General features: G+C 37.3%; 1 protein-coding gene across 2 annotated transcripts in view; it reads left to right on the top strand.

The window, feature by feature from the left end:
* The first annotated feature begins 21 nt into the window (after positions 1-21).
* The window catches only part of LOC104125703 (anoctamin-3), a 214,281-nt gene continuing 189,781 nt past the window's right edge, over positions 22-24,521 (top strand). For both annotated transcript variants that reach the window (XM_035893722.1, XM_035893721.1), the window contains exon 1: positions 22-541. In XM_035893722.1, coding sequence (XP_035749615.1) covers positions 388-541 — 154 coding nt within the window. In that variant the 5' untranslated portion in view covers positions 22-387. The remainder of the gene's footprint in view (positions 542-24,521) is intronic.

Here is a 24,521-nt window from a genome sequence, read left to right as displayed (position 1 = left end):
ACAAAGTTAGTAAGTCCACAACTTAGCAGACATACAGATGACTCCACTTACCCTTGTTATTTTTGTAGCAGCCACACAGAAAAGCCATAATATTGTTGTCACTACAAGAACAGAAGAACTTTTTGAAGTAGCACTTTTCTACCTTAGAGGAGCACTTCAATATTTAGCAAACGCTGCAGAGCTGGAAGAACAGCTTCATGGAAATATAGTTTCTCAGTCATTGACATAAAAACATTTTGCACTATTACAGTTTGGGATTTTTTTTTTTTTCTTAGATGGGAAGTTATTTTTTCCCCAGACTGTAAGTTTGGGGAAGCTGAACTTAAAGTGGCTGCTGCTTTTGTTCAGCTCCGGTGTTATTTTGAGTTATACTGAGACAATCTTACAATGTCAGCTGTGATAATTGAACTGGATAAGCTTTCTTCAGATGCGGTTGAGAGCAAAAAGGATTCCAAGTCAGATTTTAAGGAAGGAAAATTCAGTGATTCGTGTGCTGATTATCACAGTTTTCAACTTCACTGCTCGCGTTCTGCACCAGCTGGTAAGCCTGCATTTATGTAAACTATTTCCTCAGAGCTCTGTCTATTTACTCATGTAACATGTTGCAAGTAAACTGTAAAACACAATAAGGAAAACACAGGATTCGTTGCTGTCACATGCATGCAATCTATAAAGTCATTTGTACTTTAGGTAAAGGGTAGAACATATGTTTGTTTAAAAAAGCCTCGGTGTCTCCTGAACACACTAGCACGTAGGGTACTGCTGGGAGATGAGCCCAGGAGATGGTTGCCTTTGCATTACCTAGAAGATGAGCTTTCTGTAGCAGATGACAGCGTTTCTGTGTGGGTTAGAGCAGCCTCAGCAGCTTCTCTGGTATGAGGCTTTGCAAGGTATGTGTATAAGCTGTGCTCTCCAGCACTGGGGCTTCCCTTCTGCTTTCCTCTGGAAGGCTGCAACTTTCACTTGGCTGAAGTAGGTGAATATGTAAATAAGCCTTCAATATTTTTAACTCTGTAACAAACTTTTAGAACACTTTTTACTTACAAATTCAGTTCTTACATGTTGAAATGGTCAAATGGTTGCTACCTATTTTTTTGCAAGAAAAACAGATAGCTTGTGCTTAACCTAAAAGAAGTTTTCTAATTGTACTTCTTGTAAAGCCTTCACAAACTTTTGTAAAATAGAGTTTTCTCAGTAGATTCACTTTTAAAAGTTTGTCTTGGATGTTAGCAGGTTTTGGCAAGGTTAGGTATTGGGTGCCTGTCTGTTCGCCTGGGATACTATAACAAAACTTCCAAATTACTTCTCCTACCCCAAAGAAGTGCCACTAAGGAATTTATGCCTGTGCTAGCTGATATACTTTACTATGTTCCCTGAACATCACAGTAATCTGTCCTTGTTCGTGGAACTATACCATTCAGAGTGCTGCGGGAGAGATATTAAAAAAGTCAAATCTCCTTGTTGAGATTCTTCCATTTGGAAAAATAATTATTTTCTTTTGAAAAGAATTATGCCTTGCAAATATTTGTTGCAAACTCTGTTTACTATTCCTAAAGTAAGAACAGTGCTAGCAAGCATCTTTGACAAATGTGTTGTCAGAGTTTGACGAGTTTTTTTGGTTTGTGTTTTTTTTTGCATCATGGGAAGAATCAAATAAATGCTGATACATTTTCTTAGTTTTTTTTGGTTTTATTAATGATGACTTAAAGCAAATTGAATATCATCTTTTGCCTTCTGAAATTTTCCTTGGTATTTATTTTACCGGTGTTTTAAAGTAAGCAAGCCCTTTGTAGTTTCCAGCGCTGCGTTGGGTTGGCTGAAGTCTGAATGGACCAGTGTAAACAAGTCCTATTTGGCTTCCATGTGTCTTTTCCTAAAAGGAACTTCTGCTTGCTCAGCCATGGCTATTGATAAAAATAAACAGCTTTTCCTTATACTAAGATGATGGACCCTAATTTCTTCATGAGTGGACTATGTCCCAACAGTCATGTTTCATAGGCAAAATGAAAACATTGAGCTATGGGAAGTAACTGCAATTTTGCTCTTAGAATTTAGTTCTTTCAGATAGCAATAAGAGTATGAAAATGCCTAATGAAATCAACATCCTGCATCAGGGTGTGCACGGAGGCTTGCTAGGGTTGGCTCCTCTGTCCCATAGGATTTCCACCCTCTACAGCTGCAACCTTGGCAATCATATGCTTAGGCTCAATGCTTTTTTAGATTTCTAATCTTTTTGAAGAGAATTCAAAGAACTCTCTAAAATCACTCAAACCACTAACAAATGGTAGCATAAGGAACATAAGATATGAAAATATAAGTCCTCGGTGTGAACCTACAAAAAAGCTACAATGTCTCTATTTTCTTCTGTTCAATCCGCTGTCCACATATTCAGTTGTTATGAGAGGTTTATTCTTTAAAATCTATTATGCTGTGCTTATGCTATGATATTTTGCGTAAAGCAAAGAATTCAATATGGAAAGATTATCTCTTAAGGAACTCTTTTTCTTGTACTACTGATGTGTTAATTTTAAACATAACACCTAACAGTGCAAATACAGAAAAGTGAATACTCTGGCAAAGTGGTATCCTGAAATACTCTGATGTTCTTGGAATGGAAAATGGGAACATAGCTGGGACAGAAAAATATTAACCATATTTTTATTTTGTTCCTACTTTAACCAAACCCATTGCAAGGACAAAAATTTTAAATTTATTTATATTTGTATATTTGTATTTAATATATTTATGTTATTTTCCTCCATCTTTCATTAAATGGAAAGAATGTTGGTATAAATTAGCTTAATTTTCTGTATATCACTCTATTCTCGATTCTGATGCGAGTACCAATCCTAAGGTGCATGCATTTGAGATCTGTAGATATGTCAGAATATATTGCAGAAAGCAATAACACTAGAATAAGAACAACAATATTGTTAAACTAACATTCTGTGTATAGAATGCAGACTTTTTCCATGCAGAGCATTACTGAAATCTTGGGGAGTATAACACCTGTAGTGTAATATTAAGACATTAAGATGAAATCCTGAAGTGCGTGACCAAGCTCAGTTGACAAATGCTCCATGAACAGATGGAGGACCAAAGTTGATTTCCACAGCGCTCCGTTTACTTGGACTCTGGGTGAAAATTTGAATGGAGCAGTGATGCTTGTAGACACAGTGAATGATGGTTTTTTAGTTGCCAAGCTATCTCTAAGATAATTTTTAAGAAAATTATTAAAATTATTTTTAAGAAAATAAAGCTTATTTTGATTTACATGTCACATAACCTACAAAAAAGAATTGTTAATACAATATGATAACATGAATGCCAGTTTCACAGTTACAGCAATTTGTCTTCACCAATGGCAACAGAAATGTTATAGAAATTTAGGACCAGATCTCAGTTTTATTTGCCAGGGTAGAATTTCCGTCAGTGCCTGGTGTATCTGCAGTTCAGACATCTCACAAAGCTAATCTGAATATTCCAGCTGTAAACATTTGTGCAGATTTAAACTTATTATCCCTGATAGATGCTGTTCTGCTTCATCTCTTATTAGCCTGGAAATGACTGAAAACATTCAACCTACAATTAATGGCCTTTATCTCCTAATCTTTGTTTTACAACTGTAACACAAATCATACTCGGAAACATATTGTCACATAAATTCCCTAATATGTTCCTAGAAATAGTTTTTTCCAAATAACTCTTGATGAAGAATAAAGAAACCTCTTAAATATATATTAAAAAAAAAATCATGAGGCATAAGTAAATCTCAGAAATCATGAGGCATAAGTAAATCTCAGTAGCGTAACTGGTAGTGGTGGGGTCAGAGTACAGCACTCAAACTCTCCTGAGACGCGACATGCACTAAATTATGCAGATTTGACTCTGTGACTTTAGGTAGCATGGTACAGGGCTAGAGGAACAAAATTTTTTTCTGCCTTTTTTATGTCTTTCTTACTGATGAGATTTTAGGGGAAGTGATGTGAAAGTTATTTTCCAGAGAATAGTTGCTAAATTTCAGAAGTTATTTTTAGTGTTGTCTATTTATGTATTAGAAATCACCCATACGCTATATGAGGGTATAAAAGGAACAAAATAAAGTACTAAACTTGTAGCAAGGGTTAAAAATTTCAGGACACATTCCTGCAGAATGCTTTGATCCGTGTGGCACAAACAATACAGGCTAACAGGGTGCTCAGGGAGAGGAAAATGGGAGTTATGGGGTAAAGATGATGTAACTGAGTAAATGCTTTCAAGCATTTGGCATTTTGTGTTCAAGATCATCAGTGTAGTAGGTGTACAGAGAGAGAGGCAACAACCATATTTTTCTTATTTTAGCTGAGCTCGAGGGGTAGAGGGTCCTTTGGGGTTAGGGCAGAGGGAGTTGGTCTGAGCTTCACCAACGTAAAATGACGTCCCTTTCTAGACATCAGAAGGTGTGGGGATTAAGAAGAAAGGATGAGCAAAGCTTGTCCTTATTTGCCACCAGAATAAATATGATGAAAAGGACAGTAGTTTAGCAAATTTCCCTAGAGCTATCTGCCCCTCTTTTCCCCTCCAAGACGGTTAGGAGAGAGGCAGTAGCAGACTGAACTCTGAGTGCTTGCTGTTACCCCTCTCAGCAACCTCTCTAGACATCTTGCTTCATCACCCCCTCTGAAAAACTTCACAGTGCACATGTGACACTCCCATAAAGCTGTGTCACCCCCTCTGAAAAACTTCACAGTGCACATGTCACAGCTTTATGGGAGTGTCACATCACAGAGGAATAAAATTATGTAATTTGTGATATCCAATGAAACTAGAATGCAAAGTTGTGGAGCATTATCTTCAAAAGAAAGAACATTTCCTTTACTTAAATGGAAATATTTAACAGGGATTTTACTGGGGAGAAAATCCAAAATAATCTACAGGATTTACTTTTTTTTTATTGCAAGGTTCTATATGAACATCCCGTAACTTGAATATTTTCCATCATTTGTGAAACATCTAAATTCTTCTACTTACTGAAAATCTCCTAAACTACTGTTTCTTAATAGATAAACTTCAGAAGGTAGTTTAATCACTGAATGAATCTTCCTCTTCATTTAATTTTTGAGAAGTGCTTCAATCACAGTTGCATCGGTGTCCAGGGAACTGAATAAATAAGCTGTAGCTTTGTGCATAAATCTGTACCACACCACCAATTTGCCTTAACTACTCGCCCTAGGATTATATTGTAAGTCCAAGAAGGGAGCAGACACCATGAACAGGAAGTTACATCAGATGGTTGCAGTCCACCTGACGGCCCTGTGTTCAAGCGAGCTCTGGAGGAAGCTGCAGAACAAGGCAGAATCAGGAATTGAAACACCTGTACTAAACTAATTTTTGAAACTGTGTGTTTATGTGAGCAAACCTAACAAAGTGGCCTTTGCACAAAGATTAAGTGCTGCTTTTCTACTTTTTTCTTCCATTTTCTCTTATAAAACAAAAAGTTAACAGATACATTTTTTTCTGTCACTTCAAGAAGCAATTGAGAGACTCCTGTCAGGAAGATCAGTACTCAGAAATAATCCTTCTACTTGCTATGCCATCTCAAGCCAACATTTAGTTGAAAACCACCAAGAAAAATAGTTCATTCAGCAGTAGAGCAGAAATATAAGATATTAACCGTCTCCTGACCTTAACGCAGCAGAAGGTATTTCATTATTTCTGATGGATAACATTATTTTTAGTTCTAACTGTACCTTGGAGGCAGACTTTTCTATGTCCAAATCGCCAGAAGTAGATTGCTGTCAATTTTGAAAATTAAGTGGGCATTTTCTGTGGTGACTGCAGGTGGAGGGAAAGGGGAGTGAGAGTGTATTTGTTCATACATGTGTGAAGGATGGGACTCAGTTATGTAGTATGTCTTCAGTCGAGCCAAGACTTTAGTACTAGTGAGAGTCAGTCTTTTTTGCTCTTCAGCCTAAAGATATATTATGAGCTACAACTGGAAGATCTTTCTCACTCTGGCTCTACCCTCTTGTCATGGTTTAACCCCAACCAGTAGCTGAGCACCATACAGTCACCAAATTTCATTAATAATACACAAAATAAACCTGTAGTTAATGAATAATTCAGAGATCATGGAGAGGCCTAATGTAGTGAGGCATTCACCTCTGCCCCCGGGGGTCATGACTGCTATCCTCACATGGCTACAATAAATGGAAACTAAGCTGGATATAGAAATTTAATTTTTCCCAGAGGCATTGTTTCTCTTCTGTGCTTTTCCTTCCTTTAATGAGCTATTTACTTTGAATTGAAGAGTGGGGTAGGTCAACTTACTCTGAGTGAAGATGCTCTAATGATTTATAATTGTGGATTTTATTTCCCACATTCCTTCAGTAGCAATAGATGAAGCATGTCTACACAAAGAATATGCTGCCCTCACAGATGTTACCAAAAATTTCCCTGATTTGAAAGGTGAAGTCAATACTTACAAAACAGATTGGTGCAGACTTGGTAACAAAAGTCAAAAATTGGGAGCAAAAGTCAAGACTGAACAGCCTTCCTATAGCACAGTATATCTTACACCTGAAAAGTCTGAATACAGCAATGAAACACTTGTGTTTTAGTTGATAGAAGTGAGTCTGTATGCTTACATCTTTTCTCCTTGAATAATGAACGTAAATGGACAAGTGGTAATATATAATAATATAGGATGCAAGATCACTCAGTGTGGATGGGGAGGTCACTGAGGTATTTAAGGTTTCTTAAAAATTTAAGCTTTGGGGATATGTTTCTAGATGCTATTATAACAGCGTGTTTTAAAAGAACAAGCCTGTTCTTATAGAGTGGACTGATGGGCACGTATCGATAACTTTGGTAACTAAAGAAGGATGCTCCTCTGGTGACGTAGAATACATTTGTATTCCATGTTTGAACACAGACTTAACTATAAGGTCTGATGGCTGTGACTAGACAGTATGCAGCAAGGAAACAAATGATGTCGTTTAGTACATGGTCTATAAGGTATTTCTTATGATCATTTCTTTCTTTTGTATTAATAAAACAACCCGTATTTGGGTTTCTGTTACACAGTCATAAACATATAGAAACTCTAGCAGATTTTCTAGACCCTTGTGCTACTTATGTTAGTATTGTAATATGGCCTAAGTTATCTGACTTAAAAAAACCAACACTTCCTGAAAACACAAATTTAGTAATATTTAGAAGGGACATCATGGGAGAGAGAGAATTATATACAGAGATATCTGTGCAGGCAGCTGAGTGTTATAAATAGCAAGACTTCTGAGTGGTGCTGGAAGAGACAAGTGTGTTTTTCCAAAAGCACATGGTGAGAAAGAATTTGGCTGCCTATTAGTCTCAACCCTAAAATGTACTGGTTTGCTGGTAAAATAATAAATTGAGATGGTATCTTTAGGGATTATGTATTTATATATGCAAAAGTATTAGTAATTATTTAAATCTTGATCACATTTGTGGTCTTGCCTTTTTGGGGGGGGACGGGGTTGGGGTTGGGGCGGGGGCTGGGGTTGGGGTTGGGCACATGGTGGTCGCTTAGAGCCAAACACACCAATCTCTTGAGCCAGCGCAATTATGCTAAACCTCTCTGGCTGTATATATGTGGTAAAGAGAATTAGCCTCAGGTTTCTGTTTTAATGTTTTGATTGAACATCTGAGGTGGCTATTTCTAAAATACCTGTGTTCTTTTCTGTATCAGAATGAAATAGATAGCACTTCAAAATGGCGTCCTAACTTACATCATATGTCATAAATCTTTTAAGCAAGCCATAGTCTTCCTTATTTTGCTGCTGTTCTTCTGTTTTGCTCTGTAATGCAGTGTGCTTTATGAAAATTCATATTGTAGTCAGCTACTAATATTATATCAGAATGTTGCTAACAAAAAAGGTAGTAAAACACTTAATGAATATCATTTGAAGGAACAGAACGATGTATGTTGGAGATGAACTCTATCAGTCTCACCTGAGTCCTGAAGTGCAAGCTAATTTCTACAGTGCCTTTTTCTGGCATATTTAGAAACAGAGAATTTTCTTGTACTTCCTTTTAGAAAAGAAATTCTTTCCTACTTATATTTATCAGCAAGGTTTTCTTTTGGTACAAGTTCTCTTCTTTAACTCCTTTGTTTTCTCCCATTCTTTTCCTTGCAGGTTAAAGAATAACAGGTCAATTCATTGTTAGTCATTATGGATACAAAGTTTGCTGGCAGTTGTCATACTGTGCATGGCACTGGGACTGTGAATAAGAGGTTAAAACTGACCTCTATTTTTCCCTACCTATGCATCAAGAAAGGACTAAATACCAGAATTCCATGAAGTCACTAAAATAACTTGAGTCAGTCCATACTGCAAGCTTTTTCTAATCTCATTTTCATATTGGTATATCTTTGCCTTTTATATTCCAAATACTTTGATTTTGACTTTCTAAAGCTGCTCCCACATCTCTTTCCATTCAGAAGTTTTCAATTCTGCAAGAAAAGATTATAAAATATTGAAGGAAAAACACTCTTGTGAGGGTATTCATTTATTCAATCTTTCCTTCACCCCAATGACATTTTGCAAACTTGAACAAGGAAGATAATTAATTATGTGAACCACCATCAAAATCTCATGTTGCTATGTCATAGATTTAATTTTTTTCTGCTGTCTGATCCTATTTTGCCAAAGGATGAGACATACAAGGTCTGCATGGTTTCTCTTCCAGGATCCTCACTAAGGCAAGCTCTGTTACTGCAGCTTTAAAGAGGCAAAAATTAATAAATATAAGATCTTGCCCTGTAGGCCTTGCCAAGCCAAAACGGGTATTCTTATTCAATGGCATTTTGATAGACTGAAGACTGGATTACAGCCAGTCTTTTGGAAAGGCAATTTCTGATGTACATCAATCAAGAGTATAATTGTATTAATCTGTGGGTTTTCTAAAATGACTGTCTTGAAAAATGCATGGACTCTGTAAGTTGTCTCCAAGAAAACAAAGGACTATGGAAAGAGAAGCCTAGTTTTTCTCTGGTGCTTGAATTGACTGCTTATTTTGGCTCTGTGGAATGCCTACTATGAGGTGCCGATTGTTGCTTCTCTCTTCTATTGACTAAACTTAATGTTATTTTAGAAATAAACCATTAGTAAAAATAGCAAGTGTATTCTGGGTAGCACTGATATATTTTCTTTCTGTCAAAAAAAGACAAAAGATTGAGTCATTCAGGATTAAGGAACTCTGTGTAAATTTATATGGCCTTTTTATTTTTGTTTATAAAATCTGAAGGAGAACATAAATCTTCAGAATTCAAGAATGATCAAAAGTAAGTTGAATTAAGTTTTTTCCAAATGTTGACATCTTATTCTTCTTGAGAGTGACTTGGCCTTGTTCTCTGACTAATTTAGCTAAATGACGTAACAAATGTGGGGGTTTTATATATTTTTCCTTCATTTCTGGAAGAACACAGTTTTGTACACACTTTTCACACAGGATATACTACTGGCTTGTTCAGTTACTTCAGGAAGGAAACCCTGAGGGCCATTCAAAGAAGAACAAATAAGTGTCTCATTTATAGACACGTTGTCATCCTCAATAGTCACAAAATTTAATACAATGCATTTTTTCCATGTTCCACCCTTTCTATTCATAGTATCTGTTACATTGGACTGATATGTGGTAAATATTACTTTTAGTTTTAGAAAACCTTGTTTCCTAATGTTATAATTTTGATCTTCATACCTTTTTTCTGATCTTCTTTGCTTTGCTGGGAAAAGCAAAGCATAGAAGATTTGGGAACTTGGCAGGGGGGCTGTTATGCTTTTCCGCTCTTCACAGGAGTTACGGGAATTCCCGTGCAGACTCAGGTCTACCTTGTTTGGTGTCCTGTTCCTGGCAGCAACCAGTATCTGCTATTTCAGAGGAAAGAACCGGAAAGCATTTGGTTGGCCATGTTTCCAGTACCTCCTGAAGGATATCCTACCACTTGATCCGACTAAGAACACTGAAGTCCTGCAGGAGGTATGGCACTCAGTTTGAAAAAAATCAATCTTTGGTTTCATAAAAGCAGCCTTTAGTCACTTGAGCCAGAAGCTTCCCAAACCTCTGCTTTTAGCTAGTTCAAAGCTGGGGTAAAGTATGCTTAAATGAGTCTGAGAGGAAAAAAAAAAGGACCCTCTACAACTGATCATCTTATGGTTTTCACTGAAAAACCTCATAACATTAGGAATTTCACTTATAATCTTGTATCCACATTTTGGCATCAATGCCGATTCCTTTCTTTCTATGTTGGTCCTATTTTTCAGAGTTTCACAAGGTCTGTTACTCTCATTCTTCTTCATGACCAGAACATATTCTCCTTTCCCATTTGAATATAGAGCACTTGAAACAGTCTTCCTCTCCTCTCAGACTCCTAACTTTTTCCCTGACCTTTGCACAAAGGGAACTTTTCTCATCTGTCCATCAACATTTTTGATTCGATTTCATCTCACTTGTGACTTTTCACTTCACATTGCATGTCTATTCCTTATTTTTAGCATCTGTTTTCTCACTCATTCCTTTACACCTCTCACTTTTGGAGTGACAACTTTTTCCAAATATGTCACATACTTTAAACATCTATCTTCAGTTCCTTTCTTAAAACCAATTGTTTAACTTTCAGGTACTTTCAGCACCTTAACTTTTCTTACCCCACTCTTTTAATACTTTGGCTTATCTCTCATTAATAAGACACTTTGTGACTCTCTCTGCTGGTGCCAATGGCATGATCCTACTGACGTGAATGATTTCAATTTCTTTCATGCTTTCCTTTTCTATGTTAATCTTATTTAAAAAAAAAAAGAAAAAAAACTGTCACTCTCTCCTTTTAGAAGTCTACAAAATTGTATTTTTAATATATACTTTCTGTGAAGAACAGAACTAAAGGAGGGGAGTTTGAGGTTGATATTTCTAGGCATTTTTTGTGAGTGCAGTTGACAAAACTACGCGAGATCTGATGTACACCATCTATGTAAAATTTAAGGTCTCCATGATAAGGAGTTTTCATCTGTTATATTTAGGCAATTGTTTGAAAAATGAGATGTGAAGAGATTGAGGAGCCTCAATCAAAAAAAAAAAAAAAAAATCAAATGCTAACACTCCTTTTCATTTTGCACATCTATGGGTCCACTTAGCATTTCTGGAAAAATAGGTCATGACTGATGTGCTCAAGACCATTAAGGGGCAGGTGAGGCATGAACTCTATAGACCTGCTTGTGGGTTTAAAAAAAAAAAAGTGAATTTGTTTTTCAGTTTTTCCCAATTTCATTATTAATTTAGTATGCCTTAAAAAGCTTACTGGATGTACTTCAGCAAGAATAAAAGATAACACCTTCTACTTCTAGACAGGAAAGATATTTTTAAGGTATTGGTACTTTCTTTTCATAAAATGGCAAAAATGCACATTGAATCAGGATATGCTCTGTTAAATGCAAAGAGAAGGCCAGTATTGGAGTTTGAGTGCCATTTTGATTTCCAGGCGTTAAGTATGTTATCCTTTGTTTCCAATTTTAAAAGTAGGTACGGTAAGGGCAAGGTTTTCTGCTGCTGTAAAGCTGAGTACAGCCATTTGTTCTCAGAATTACCCCTGGTTGCTTCAGCTGGGGGATTTACCTCAAACTTGTAACACGGACATACATAATTTTTAATCCTGTAGAATATAGCCACAGGGAGGTTCAACTGTGAGCATAAAAATTGTCTTGTCTGAATCATGCAGTGAAACTCTTGTGAGAAGTCATCTGGAGGAAGTGGGGCTGCATACAAGACAACTCTGTTGTTTCTCCTTCATCAGAAAACTTTTGGTGCAATGAAGTGGTCATTTACTCATATTGCTGTACTTCAGGAATTAACCTTTCTGTTGGAAAAAAAATGATAAAGAAACTTTAGCTTTTGCAAAGGAACAGTTTAAGTGAGTTTCGAAGAAAGATTTTTACTTGACGAGGGTTTTTTATAGAAATGCAAATTGATTTGTTTGGAGTAGTGCTTGCAGATAGCTCTGCAAAAATGAATTTGTAACTAACGGCTTAGAGTGAAAAAACATTTTAACTGTTTCTCTTGAAAAGACGAGGGAGAGAATCAAGGAATCTCTTGGATGTGCCAAGCTCGTGGCAATGTGCTTTTTGAAGCATTTTATGTGGTGATTTGAGATCTTGTTAAAACCTGGAACAACTCACAGTGCATATATGCATATGTTGACTTCTTCGAGAACAGATTGGGAAGGCGACCACTTGGCGCTGTCAGCGCTCCTTTGTTCACGGCCGCGCGTGCCATGTGTGAGTGGAACAAAAGTGTGGGTTCGATCCAGGCTTTGGATTTGTAATGGCAAGTGAGACTTAATCATACGCCCGAATGTTCCCTCTCGCTTTCGGGAAGATATTTAAAAATAAGGGGTATAAAAACCAGATGAATGTTACAAATATGCAGCTGCCACACATTCCAAGTTAGCATGTTAGCTTTGTTCAAACTGTCCTCCAAAAATAGTTCTGATGATAATCCTGTGACTTCAATGCTGTCATGGGACCATTTCTCTCTGCTGCTGTGCAGGGCAGCGGGGCAAAAGTTTTCTTTTATTCATCTTTTTTCTAAAGTAGGAGAAAATGCCCTAAATATGCTGTTCAAACAGATGAAAGAATATACCATCTTGTTAGTTAATTAGCAAAGGTTATGCAGGCTTGTTCTGCAACACCAGCTTTTATCAGTAAAGCACTGGGAGTTTTTATAACAAATTAGAGCAGCTACCTGCTGTCAGACTACCTGAGTAGGGCCCTGACCAGAAGTTTCTTTTAATTACAGGTATGATGAATATTAAGAAATATGATCCCAATAATGTTTAAAAACTTGAAATAACTCTCATGAACCTGAAATGAGGCTGCAAAGTTTTTACGGACTTTCCATCCAACAGTGTATTTTCCATACAAAGCAACTATTAACAAGCCAACTCCTTTTCTCTGTTCTCTAACAAAGCTCCCAGTGTCCAAACCAGCTCCAAACATGCTTTCGCTCCTCACACTGAAGGTGATGATCAGATGTGAACAAAAGTGACTGCGCAGAGCTCTCTTAAGAAATCCAAACGGGTCTTGGAAGAACTGTTGATAGCAAAACAAGGGTTTGAGCATTTATTTCAAGCTGATAATTTTGTTCCCAAAAGAGGAATCCTACTATAATCTCATTTTCCTCTTGCCATTACAGTACGAATTACATTTTGACACGTTTTATAACTTCAAAAAAATTCTCCAAAGGACCAAGACTCCAAGCAGGAGTACAAATATCTCCTATTAGCATATCATGGGAATAGACTTGGATCCTGAAATTGCTGCTGTGCAAGTAGTCATCTTGGGCAGCACATAGCTAACACCAGTGCTATCTAAAGCACTTGTACCCCTCCTTGGCACCGTGTCATGTATCTAAATTTTCCTATGAAAGAGGTACTGAGCGCCCTGATTCCACAGAGTTCTTTGTTTTCCCCCTCTGCACTGGCACGCACCAACACTGGCTCTGTGGGTGCTTGCTTAAGAAACCCCGGGCCTCAGTCAACATTCCTCAGTGTCAGCCTCGGGTCGCTGCAGCACAACATGGGGATATAATGTAGGTTGAAACATCAGTCCTATTGACTTGAATGTCAGTTAATGCTTTAACCATTCTCCAGTAAATAGTAGTTGCACAGCACTGGGATACTACAAATACACTGTGCCTTGAACTGAAAGGTCCTTTGTTGATTATTCCTTCCTGAAACTTCTAATTCCCGCAAAAAATGATGGTCAAATCTTACGCAGAGTGACATAATAAGTAATTACCAGAACTTAGTCTTTCACATGGGTAGTCGCACAAGATGTCAAAAAGATGAAATTATCAAGAAATTCTGAAGGTGAATTTTAACTTGGCCATGGTTTTGTAGCATATGCTTAGGCTATAACCTGATATCGGTGTTTCAGTGTGTGTAGCTAAAATGAAACATCAGGAGGTGTGGCAGGAAGAATTGTAAGCTTAGTCATCTCAAGAAGTTTGACCACTTCTTTCACAAAGGTTTTGTTGCGTGGAAAGAAATAGTGAAAGTGACATCCTTTAATGGCAGAATATGGATGTTTCCTGATTAAATCTTTGTCTTTTTTTACAAAAGTATAAAAAACCCCCTCGGTTAGAAAACCAGCAGCTAATGGGTTTTCAAGGAAGAGAACTGGTTAACAATTCCCATTAACATGGACTTTCACCAGCAGTGTGTTAATTGATTTTGTGTGGTTCTTAACACTTTTTTCTAGCTATAAAAAAAGGATGAGGATTTTCAAAATACCTTTTTAAAAAATGACATTTTTTCATTACTTTACCAGCCTTTTGCGAATTGAATATGCAACTGTAGTTTTTACTTAAATAAGAAACCTTGATATAGATCACTTCTGGGATGTACATGTTGCAGTTCAGAACCTAAATTTTATCAGATTCAATGACAAGCGACGATGACAGCAACTAATGTGGGCTTTGGATTATTTTTTGTCTTTGCATCTGTGTTAATGAGGAGTGTTGCCTAGTATCATAGGATCCCGAATGTACAGGAAATATGTGGAAATGCTGCAGTATATATGAGCAAATCTTTGGAAAAAAACCCCTGGAAATTCAACAGTACAGCAAAACAAAGGTCTTTCTGCTCCACAGAATTCAGTCAGACGGCATTTACCACAGAAACTGGACACTGCATACAAAGAATAGAACTAGTGAGTAAAATGTGACATGATATTTCTTCATTTTTACTGCTTCTGGCCTGTTTAATACATTTATTTAGCTCAGGCACAAGTTAGTACTTATAAGGAAAATCACCAGGCTTGACTGTTGATGTAAAAGTATCAACTAATTAAACATGAAAAGGTAATTTTATCATATTCATTAGTGAAAGCTGGTTTTCATAGTATATGGTTTGATATGTAGCATAGATATTTACATGATGTATGTTAAAAACTACTTCATTAGGAGGTTATGCCCTTCTATAACTAACTCTGCCTTTGAAGAAGGCTGGAGAACCAGGTGTGATATGTAAAAGCTGACAACTTGGTCTGGAGTTAGCTTAGCTAAAAAATAGGTGCAGGTCAGAGGATTTATTACTTCTGCAATCATATTCTGAAATGACTGGGATGCTGCGTGAGCACAGCTTTCCTTTTACATAGTACACTGAATCAAGGCTGCTGTGATAATACTGTTATTTCTGTATTATCGTATTATTTAGAAACCATTAGCAGATGTGGCCACAGCTTTGTTCATGATGATTAAATTTGACACAGCATTCAAATAGGAGAGGTTCCACAGAAACTGGAAGGCTTTGTGCCAACTTAGGCTAGGAAACAACTGGACCTTACATTTTTACTTCCTTGTTTACTCTTCAACCTTTCCTATTTGGCCTCTTTCTTGCTGTTTCTGGACTACGGATAAGCTCTACATTTGTTGCTATGTTCACATATATTACAGGAAGAACGTGACTGTGGAGGCATTGCATTCATTTTGCAATCCTCTGTCAACATTTGAAATGCTGAAATTCCTTTTATTTTTTGTTGGTGTCTTCAAGGTTTGTTTCTTGTACCTGTAGGCACTCACAAGTTGGTTTCTCCCTGCGTGTCCTTTGGCAAGATTTTACTTCCTAAAATCAGACCGGCAGAGTAATTGGTAGTGTTTGGCAGGGTGTAAAAAAACCAGTATTGTTTCCACAACTTCTGCTAACCAAATTATCAGAAGTGACTGGTGTTGAGACGAGGGTTTCCAGTATTTTCTTAACATGAAAATAGTGTCTTACAGTTGCACTATAGATGAAGTTATAGAGGTGTTCTCTGTATTTTTTTAAAAACAAGGCTCAGATCAAAAGTTATCTTTTTTCTTTTTCTTCCCCCCCCGCCTCTTTTACTTTTTCTTATCAAACTGTGGCAAACTTACTCAGGCAGAATGCAGATTTTTCCCCTGGCTGAATTTAATAGCTCAGTGTGAACATTTTAGGACAAAAGCTGGAGAGTGGTGAGAAAGCTACTGTCATTGATGGTGAGGAAGCACACCTTCGACACTGAAAACATGAATCCACAGCCTCCATAAAGAAATGAGCCTGTGATGTGTATGTCACTGATAGACTCTGGAATGAATCATTAAAAAGAAATCAGCATTGTGTCCCTTAGCCAATGAAATATATTGCCATAAATTCCTCTTTTTTTTTTTTTTTTTTTTTTAGATGCTGGAAGTCCTCTTTGATTTACTTTTCCAGAAATGACTGTGCTAATATGGTGGTTCTGAGGCATTCAGCCTCTATTCTTATCATGCAATCCTTCTGCAGAACATAAAAATGATCAACGCAGGCACAGCTTCATGGCTAATTTCTTTTCATCTTGTGTATTCCTCTATTAATAAACTATCTGACTCCCTTTCTACTTAGTTAACACAATGGAATGTTTGTGCCTTGAAATATGGAGATACAGATCAATAAGTACTGGGTAAAATGTGCTTTGCCTGTTTTTATTTCTGTTTGCAGTATCATTGATTCGTTTCTTCATATGAAAAGACTGTTGTTACAAGAAACAAAAGCTCGGCCTTTGCTTCCTTGGAATTTTGGAACAGTCAGTTTCATACTCAGCTTATCTGTAGTACAAACACAGCATTGTCCAGCAGGCCAAGTCTGGACTAGCTAGCTGTGCAATGTCCAAGCTAAGCAGAGTCTGAGGGAGAAATGAAACAGGTATCTTCACTCTGAGAGGCTATAGAGTTTTGCATTAAGTGATGTGTTAGTGATCCTGTCAGATCAATTCTAAATCTCTGCTGTAGCTGCATATAATCTTTGTATAGAATTGTCACTACGAGACAAGTTCCCTAAAGCTATACAAAAATGGTTTGTTTACTACTTTGTTTTGAACTTATTTAATCTGCATGGCCCGCAACAATCATCCATTAGGCTGATTTTAATTTTCAGCCTAAATTATAATGGCTTGAAATGTGTAGCTGATTCAAAATGTACCTGTTCCACTGTTTTGGGAGGTAAGGCAATAAGGTAGACCCATGTCTCCCAGTGTGACTTTTCTCCACCCCACATAGCTTTTCTGCGTCCTTCCTCCACAATTGGTGACGATGTCCTGAAGCCAGGGAAAGACCATGAGAAGGCTTTACAGCTTTCAGGAGTGGAGTTTTTATTGGGTTTTACCACGGATGTGTTTGGTCATGACTCGAGAGTTAGGAATCTCCCGGAACAGTGTTGAAGGACCAAGCTAGGAGTACACTGGTACTCCTTCATGGTACCATTGAAATCCATGCTAAGTAATTGCTGACCCACGTGAATTTCTGAATCATGCAAGGGATTTGCTTGGGGATACTGTGCCACCAATTCAGTGTGCCAGAGGCTGTTCTAATGACTTACTATGTCCCACATAAACATCATAGCAAAGACCATCGCATGCTTCTGTCCACAATTGTTTGATTTTTCTGGTAGAGACATGGCCTCAGAACCTCAGCATGTTGAACTTATGCAGAAAGTGTGCTCACTCAGCCAAAATGGCAAGTGTTCTTCCTTGTTGAGTTCCTAGTCTAGAAAGGATAGAGTAAGCAATTACAACAACTGGGGTTTGCATGCTGAAAGGTTGCTAATGGGACTTTGCATGTTTTGTCTCATATGCTAACCATCGATTTTGCACGGCCTAATAATTTGGAGGGGAAGAGAGGAGGTATTTTTTTTACAGTAATAACTTTTCATAGGTTACACATACTTAGTGTTTCTCTACAGCATTTATGGCAAAACAACAAGACCTTGGAGAAACAAATCTTGAAACTGTACTTTTTGTGCCTGATCTGTTCCTCCAGAAATTGCCAGATGGGATTTCTTCCTGGAAGATTAACTGCTGCTTCCTCTTCCCCGTCCTCTTAAGCCAAGTGCTTAAACAGTCCAGGAAGCTTGACTGCTACTCACCAATTCTTACTGAGTCATGTTGTATTTGTCTTATACTTAAGTCTTGCTTAGGGATGGTTCCATAGCATCTGGGTAAGGTTAGCCTGTCCATTTCCAGAATTTTGATTCTGATGTTTGTATTAATACATTCCTGTATCACAATGGGTCAGATACCAAAGGGATTGAGTTAGGACTCTTGTTCAAATCACCTTTTTCAGATTCAAGTGGATTTGCTTGTTTTCTCGCTACTGTCCCCGTCTTTGTTTAAAGTGATCTGGCAGTTCCCACTCCATAAACTGAAGGACTTGCTTGTTTAATCTGAAGGTAGAATTTGTTGAAGGGTAAAAATGTAAACACGCTAGTTCAATGGGAATTGAATATTTAAATGTTTTGATTATTCCACTTGTGCTCATTTTAGGGACCTGAATAACTTGAGTTAATCTCACTCTTGTGATTAAAGATGTAGCTGCAATATTAAGTGCTTTGGGGAAAAGCACAGGGCAGGTATATACTGTATTACCTGCTCTGGCAGTTGCTTACCTGCACATTCTCCCCCTGCACTACCTGCTGCACTGTAGCTGAAAATTAATCACCTTCCCTGTGCTCTGAATGTGGACATGAGCAGTGACCACTGCTCTGCACTACACCGTTTTCTCAATGTTTCTTATGTTGATTTTTTCTTAACACCAAAAAGTTTCAAAAAAACCCCATCCCTGATTTCTGTCTCTTTCTTTTCATTTCAGCAGTAAATTGGAGTAACTTCTCTTAAACGTGAAGATTATGTTTTGGAGAAAGATTTATTTTTATCATTTAAATGCTCTGTAGAAGAGTTTTTCTTGTTTCTTTTCTCTGGTTTGTGTGAAGGGGTTTTTGTTTGATTTTTAAACTATGTAATCATTTAATAGCATAAATATTAGCCTAGGTAGTTTCAGGTATCTGCTGCATAGAAATTATTTCTTTTTTACATTCTTAACCTTGGCTTATTTCCTTCTTTAAAACTCGGCTTTTGGCTTGATTTCAAATGATCGCACACTGCTTTCATGCAAGTTTGAGTCTTCTAGTAGAATTACTTATAAAGATGAAAGCGCAAAAATCTATCAAGTTGCTTATGTCTACTTGAAGTGGGTCCCCAGTTGGTAAATCCCCAAACCCCTCCCTCAAAAAAATTTGTCTAAATAGTTTTTATAAGCCTTAACCTTTTCTGAATCACTCCTTTTTAAAGGTATTGATACATTTCAATTGCCCTAATTAATCAACAAATTAAAGTGGCTATTATAAGTTAATATGTTCATTATATTTGGGTAACTTATTCATTTGTTCTGCCCATCTTTGGTGTTGGTATATTTTGGTATATTTTGAACACACATCACAAGAGGAAGTTTGGACAACATTTATGCAATTATTTTATCAGACTAGATCTATAAACCCATACTTTTTCATAGTTTCGTAGCAGTATTCAATATCTTTGGGTTTATTCAGTTGATATAACTGAATCCTGACAAAAAAAATAAGTTGCAGTGTACTCTGGCCTTAAAAAGCAAATCAGACAAGTAAATCCTGTAAGAAAATTTTCTTGTCTTTTGGATGTAGGAGGAAATGCCTGAAATTGTGTTAAAGAATTCAGTACAGGCGGGAATTGTTATTATGGAAATTTTAACTGCTTGGGTATAGAATAGGGAATAAATACTATTAATTATGTGAGGACTGATTCACTGTAAACATATCAAACAGAATTTTTTCTTCCACTGCTGACTGGCACAACAAAATGAGTACTAGAGTAAGTAAAAAGCATGATCTAGAAGAACAGGCAATAAAAAATAACGTGTGGAGGAAGCAGATGATTTCTATTGCAGCAATACGAAATGCACATATGATATGAAGGTATAGGAACAAGATTTTTTAATTAATCCTTCAGTTTGAGAATAGGTATCAAAATGTGTATATAGGTGAGGAAGACTCCGAAATAGAATAAAATTCCAAATGCTGCAAAATGCAAACAAATTATATTACAAATATTACATGGAATTTTGGAACAAGCATTGATAAAAATAAAACTGAGGGCTTAGAACTAGACGAAGAATTAAATGCAAAGTGTGGTTTCAGAAAGGTAGATTGTATCAGGCAGAACTCTTAACTTCTACTCTTTAAAACAAATTTCTTGGATTTAAATAAAACACAATGTGAACCAACCTGGGAAATTAATGAGACAGGCAGTCCCACTTAGTAAAAGAATTGTGAATGCTAAGATACGGTTAGAAAGAATGAACATTGCCAAAATGGTATGCACTTTTGTAGGTATACATTATGGCATACTTTCTGTTGAACTTAAGCAACATGCGGGAAAGTAATGGAGAAGCCTCGTGTTTAGCATTGCCAGTGTTTGGAAAACAAGAAAAAAGGGACTGTTCACATTTTCTTTATTTTTTTTAAAGTGCTCAAAAAATCCAAAGTACTACTTAACATGAAAGTTTCAAATTAGTTTTTTGTCTGAGAAGCAAAATCACAGGTTTGCTATACATTTTCAAATAGGTAAAAGGGAGATGGGAAGCCTGATAGCAAATACAAAGGCATTTACTGAAGCCATGTAGTACGGGTACTTCACAGAGCAAAATCCCTCAGTGCTTCTCCCTTGCATACTTGTCTTCCCAACTGAAATGAATGAATCTGAACAAATACAACCACTTAGATCGCACTTCATTTTATTATTTTTTTATCATACCTTGGTCCTCTTCCCAGGCTAACATGTTTATTTGAAGCATGTATGTCTGTTCTTGACTGTACTATTGCCTCCAGATATATATGACTTCAGGCTGTGAGTGGCTAGTGACAGACCCTATATTAAGAAAAACACATTTTATAATGTGTTTTGTCTAGTTCCCTATCAGTAGATCTTGATCATTGGTCCCCGGAGGCCCTACTGTGGCCCATAAAAACATTACTGGCAAAAACAAATAAAGTGGTGCCAAGGATTAAGATGCTGGAGCGAAACTGGTCCAGGCAGTACAAGTTTAAATTTGAATAAATTTGATCATACATATTTGATTTTATAATTAATGTAAATTTTTCATTTGGCCTGCAGTTCTTTATGTCACAGAGACATCTTTCTATAGGTTACACATTAGGAAATGAAAGTGTTGTCAAGCATTTCAAGCTCTTCCTCAGATAAGATTTTTTTGGTTATCTTTTGAAGGTGAAACAACAAAACTACAATGATGATAGTTTTTGGCAGAAAAGGTTGCCATGTCATATCCAAAGAAGAGCAACCAAACTGGTGAGGGGTCTGGAGCACAAGTCTGACGAGGAGCGGCTGAGGGAACTGGCGTTGTTTAGCCTGGAGAAAAGGAGGCTGAGGGGAGACCTTATCATCCTCTACAACTGCCTGACAGGAGGGTGTAGCGAGGTGGGTGTTGGTCTCTTCTCCCAGGTAATGGGTGATAGGACAAGGGGAAATGGCTTCAGGTTGCACCAGGGGAGGTTTAGACTTAGGGTCTTAGGGTTGAAGACTCTTGCTTTCATTGACTACCCTGAGGCTGTTCATGTGGCTTTCTCTCTTGTGTTGCTCTGGAAACATGAAAGCGGCCTAAGAGAGAATGGAAAGTGTTCACAGGGCTGGCTGGATGTCACCTCAGCTACTGCAGGATTGACCTGAAGTTGCCCTGCTGGCCCTGCCTTAGTCCTTACCCCAGGAGAGGCCTTGACCAGACATCACTGGCCTTTGATAATTTTCAGGCCCCTGGAGTCAATGTGACAGGAGCCTGAATGAACAAACGGTGGAACTGGTTAAAAAAAGTTCTCCTTGAGTTGTTCCTGAACCAGGTACCAGCATGAAATAACTAAGAGTTTCTTGCAAAGGTATAACTGGCTTGATAGATGCCATATTTCAAAAGCCTGAGCCTGTCAACGGTTGATAAAATGCTGTCTCTGTCTTTAAAATAAACAGAAATTTTTCTGTGTTTAGTTCTTGAAGGGAAGAATTGAATACAATTAACAGTTTATGCATTATGTAAACCACATGTTAACCTTTTAAACCTAAGGTTTGCAGACTTTAAACAGTTCAGAAAACTTCTTAATAAAATTACCTGCTTTGTTTCACAGTATGTAGAATGCAGAGAGATAACTTTCTGAGGGGAGCTGCTCTTCTTTTCTTGCATGCTTGAAGCCTGAGCTCACGGAACCGAGCTCTTCTGCAGCTGCAAACAGGCAGGACCTCTGCCTGCTTGTCAAAGCCACTGTCCCCACACTGCTCGGTGCTCCAGCTGCACCGTGTCCCAGGGATGGACTCCTCTGCTGGGCTGGAGCTTCCCTTCTGCAAGCTCACAGTGGTATTAGAAGGCTTGGGGTGAAAGTATGGTCTGCTACAAACAGTGCCCAAGTGAATTCAAACCCTTCAAGGGATTTTGGATGAGACCCAACATACATATCTAATGCAGTCAGAAATGATTGATGATGGGGTGGAAAACATTAAAGAAATCCCCTGCCATCTGGTATTGTTGATAGTTTGCTGGCATGATGTCTTGCAGGTTCCTGTACGTGTTGCCTCTGAGAATAGGTGTAAATATCAGTCCTTGCCATTATCATTAAAAGATGTAAATACATTTGGGAGGAAGGGTGTAACAATGATCTGACCAAGATTAGTTGCATGCAAAGATGAAGAAAGTAAGCTCTACTTGGAAGTAACCTGCAGCTATTATGTGTTAACTGTTACGGCTTCGACAGTTAAATGTTGACAATGCTTGGGAATGTAGTACTGGTTAATGCTGTTTTCCAAATGAGAGTATATCAACTTCAATTTATACTACTACACTTTCAGCAAGTGCCATTCTGAGTTAAAAAAAAAAAAAAATCTGTAATCTCTCTGGCTAATCCAAGCATACCTGCTTATAGCATGGAGCAACCCACGGGTAAGAGATTGAGTTTTACAGGCCAGGGTGCAGGTTTTTTGTTTTTTTTTTTTTTGATTGTGTGAGCTCTTATAATGAATTTACTGTTTAATAAAAAAATCTAAATAAAAAGAAAGATCTCTGAATAAGATGGAAAAAATATTTCCAAACTCTGATTTTACGATGATCGACTTCTGCTTCATGCCTAGCCTTTTGTCTCAATGTGTGTAGCAAAAGACTCATGCGTGCAGAGGAATTTCAAATTCAGAATAACATGACATTTTCCAAAGTCAGAATTACTTTATAAATTGAGTGGTTTCATTACTACTTACAGCAGGCTTAAAATCCTCATTATTGTAGTACAGGCGTATAGTGTGAAACACTAGATGTGACTAATACAGTTTGTATCAAACCTACCTGACAAATACCAAGTGCCAAGTTCAGCAGCTAACAATTTTAATCATTTCACTGTGCTACATGCTTTTTAAGGTACATATAATTTATGCTGTAGATGCGTTTTCCTCAATGAAGCACTTTTAAGGACAGGTAAAATGCTTGGTACAGATAGGCCAAACTAGAGGTTTAAATGATATCTTTACCAAAACTACCTGATGAATGATGCGTCTCTCTCGTGCACAAACAGTAGTTGTTGAACTCCAGTTACTTTGCATGTGTAGATGGCAGTGAAATACCTTTAAGAACACCAATTAACTTTCATGAAAACAGGTCTATCTAGTGTATCAAAACAGATTGAACATGTCTAGGGTCTCGAGTTCATGATAGCAAGTTTCCAGGAAAAAAATATCTAGTGTATGCAAAATGAGACAATTACGACAAAGTAGGCAATGAAATGTTGGAGGTCTGTTTATTTTGCATTTATTTTGAACTTGGCGTTTTTCATTATTCGATAGGAATGGAACTCTACATTGGTGTTCACATGCATGTGTTCATGTTCCTGTTCACAGCTGGTTATGCTGTCAGTTATGAATTGGGGGAAAAACGTTAGTCCCCTTCATGGCTCTATACCACAGCTGTAGCTTTAACACAGTCCACTGGTATTGTCAAGCTGGGTAGAATATAGGTTTTCCTTCTGGAAAAAAAAATTTCAAAGGATACAGGGTTGTCTTATGAATGTTTAGGTCAATAAAATAGTGTGGGGTTTTTTTTTAATTGCAGAAATGTGTAGTTAATATTTTTGACAGTCATAGTCTGTTTTCACTTTTCAAAATTAGTCGTGCACAATGTTTCTGCAGATTGAGTCATTAATTCTACACAGTATTTCTTTTAGTAACTATAGCATCTTATAGTATCCATGTGCTTGAACTGTGTGAACAGTAGTATTAGTGGTGATTAGTGCTCTTTGAAACATTTGGTGAAGCCTTTGAGTTAATCTGTGTTCTATTATGTCTGCCATCAACTGTACTATGTAAGATGTCTGCAATGCAACTGTACAGGAATATTTGCTTTAATTTTTAGAGTTTGCATGGTCAAAACTTCTGATCACTCCTCTGAACTGATTTTATGGAACAGAGATAAGAGTTCACTTAAAAACAACCCACAAAGAAAAAAAAAAACAACAAATTCCTTAACGCCAAGCTCTTGGTATGTTCAGCTCCTATGACCACTGTGTCCACACAGTTGTACTGTCTGCTTACTAGTATTTTTAAGTGAACTCTTCTGGTCTTGGATAGAAAGTCAAATACTTTGAACATCAACTCAGATGATCCAGAGAT

Source organism: Egretta garzetta, unplaced genomic scaffold (genome assembly GCF_000687185.1).
Source record: "Egretta garzetta isolate BGI_Z169 unplaced genomic scaffold, ASM68718v1 scaffold455, whole genome shotgun sequence".
Lineage (NCBI taxonomy): Eukaryota > Metazoa > Chordata > Aves > Pelecaniformes > Ardeidae > Egretta > Egretta garzetta.
Note: the sequence above shows the minus strand (reverse complement) of the source record. Positions and strands in the feature narration are given on the sequence as shown.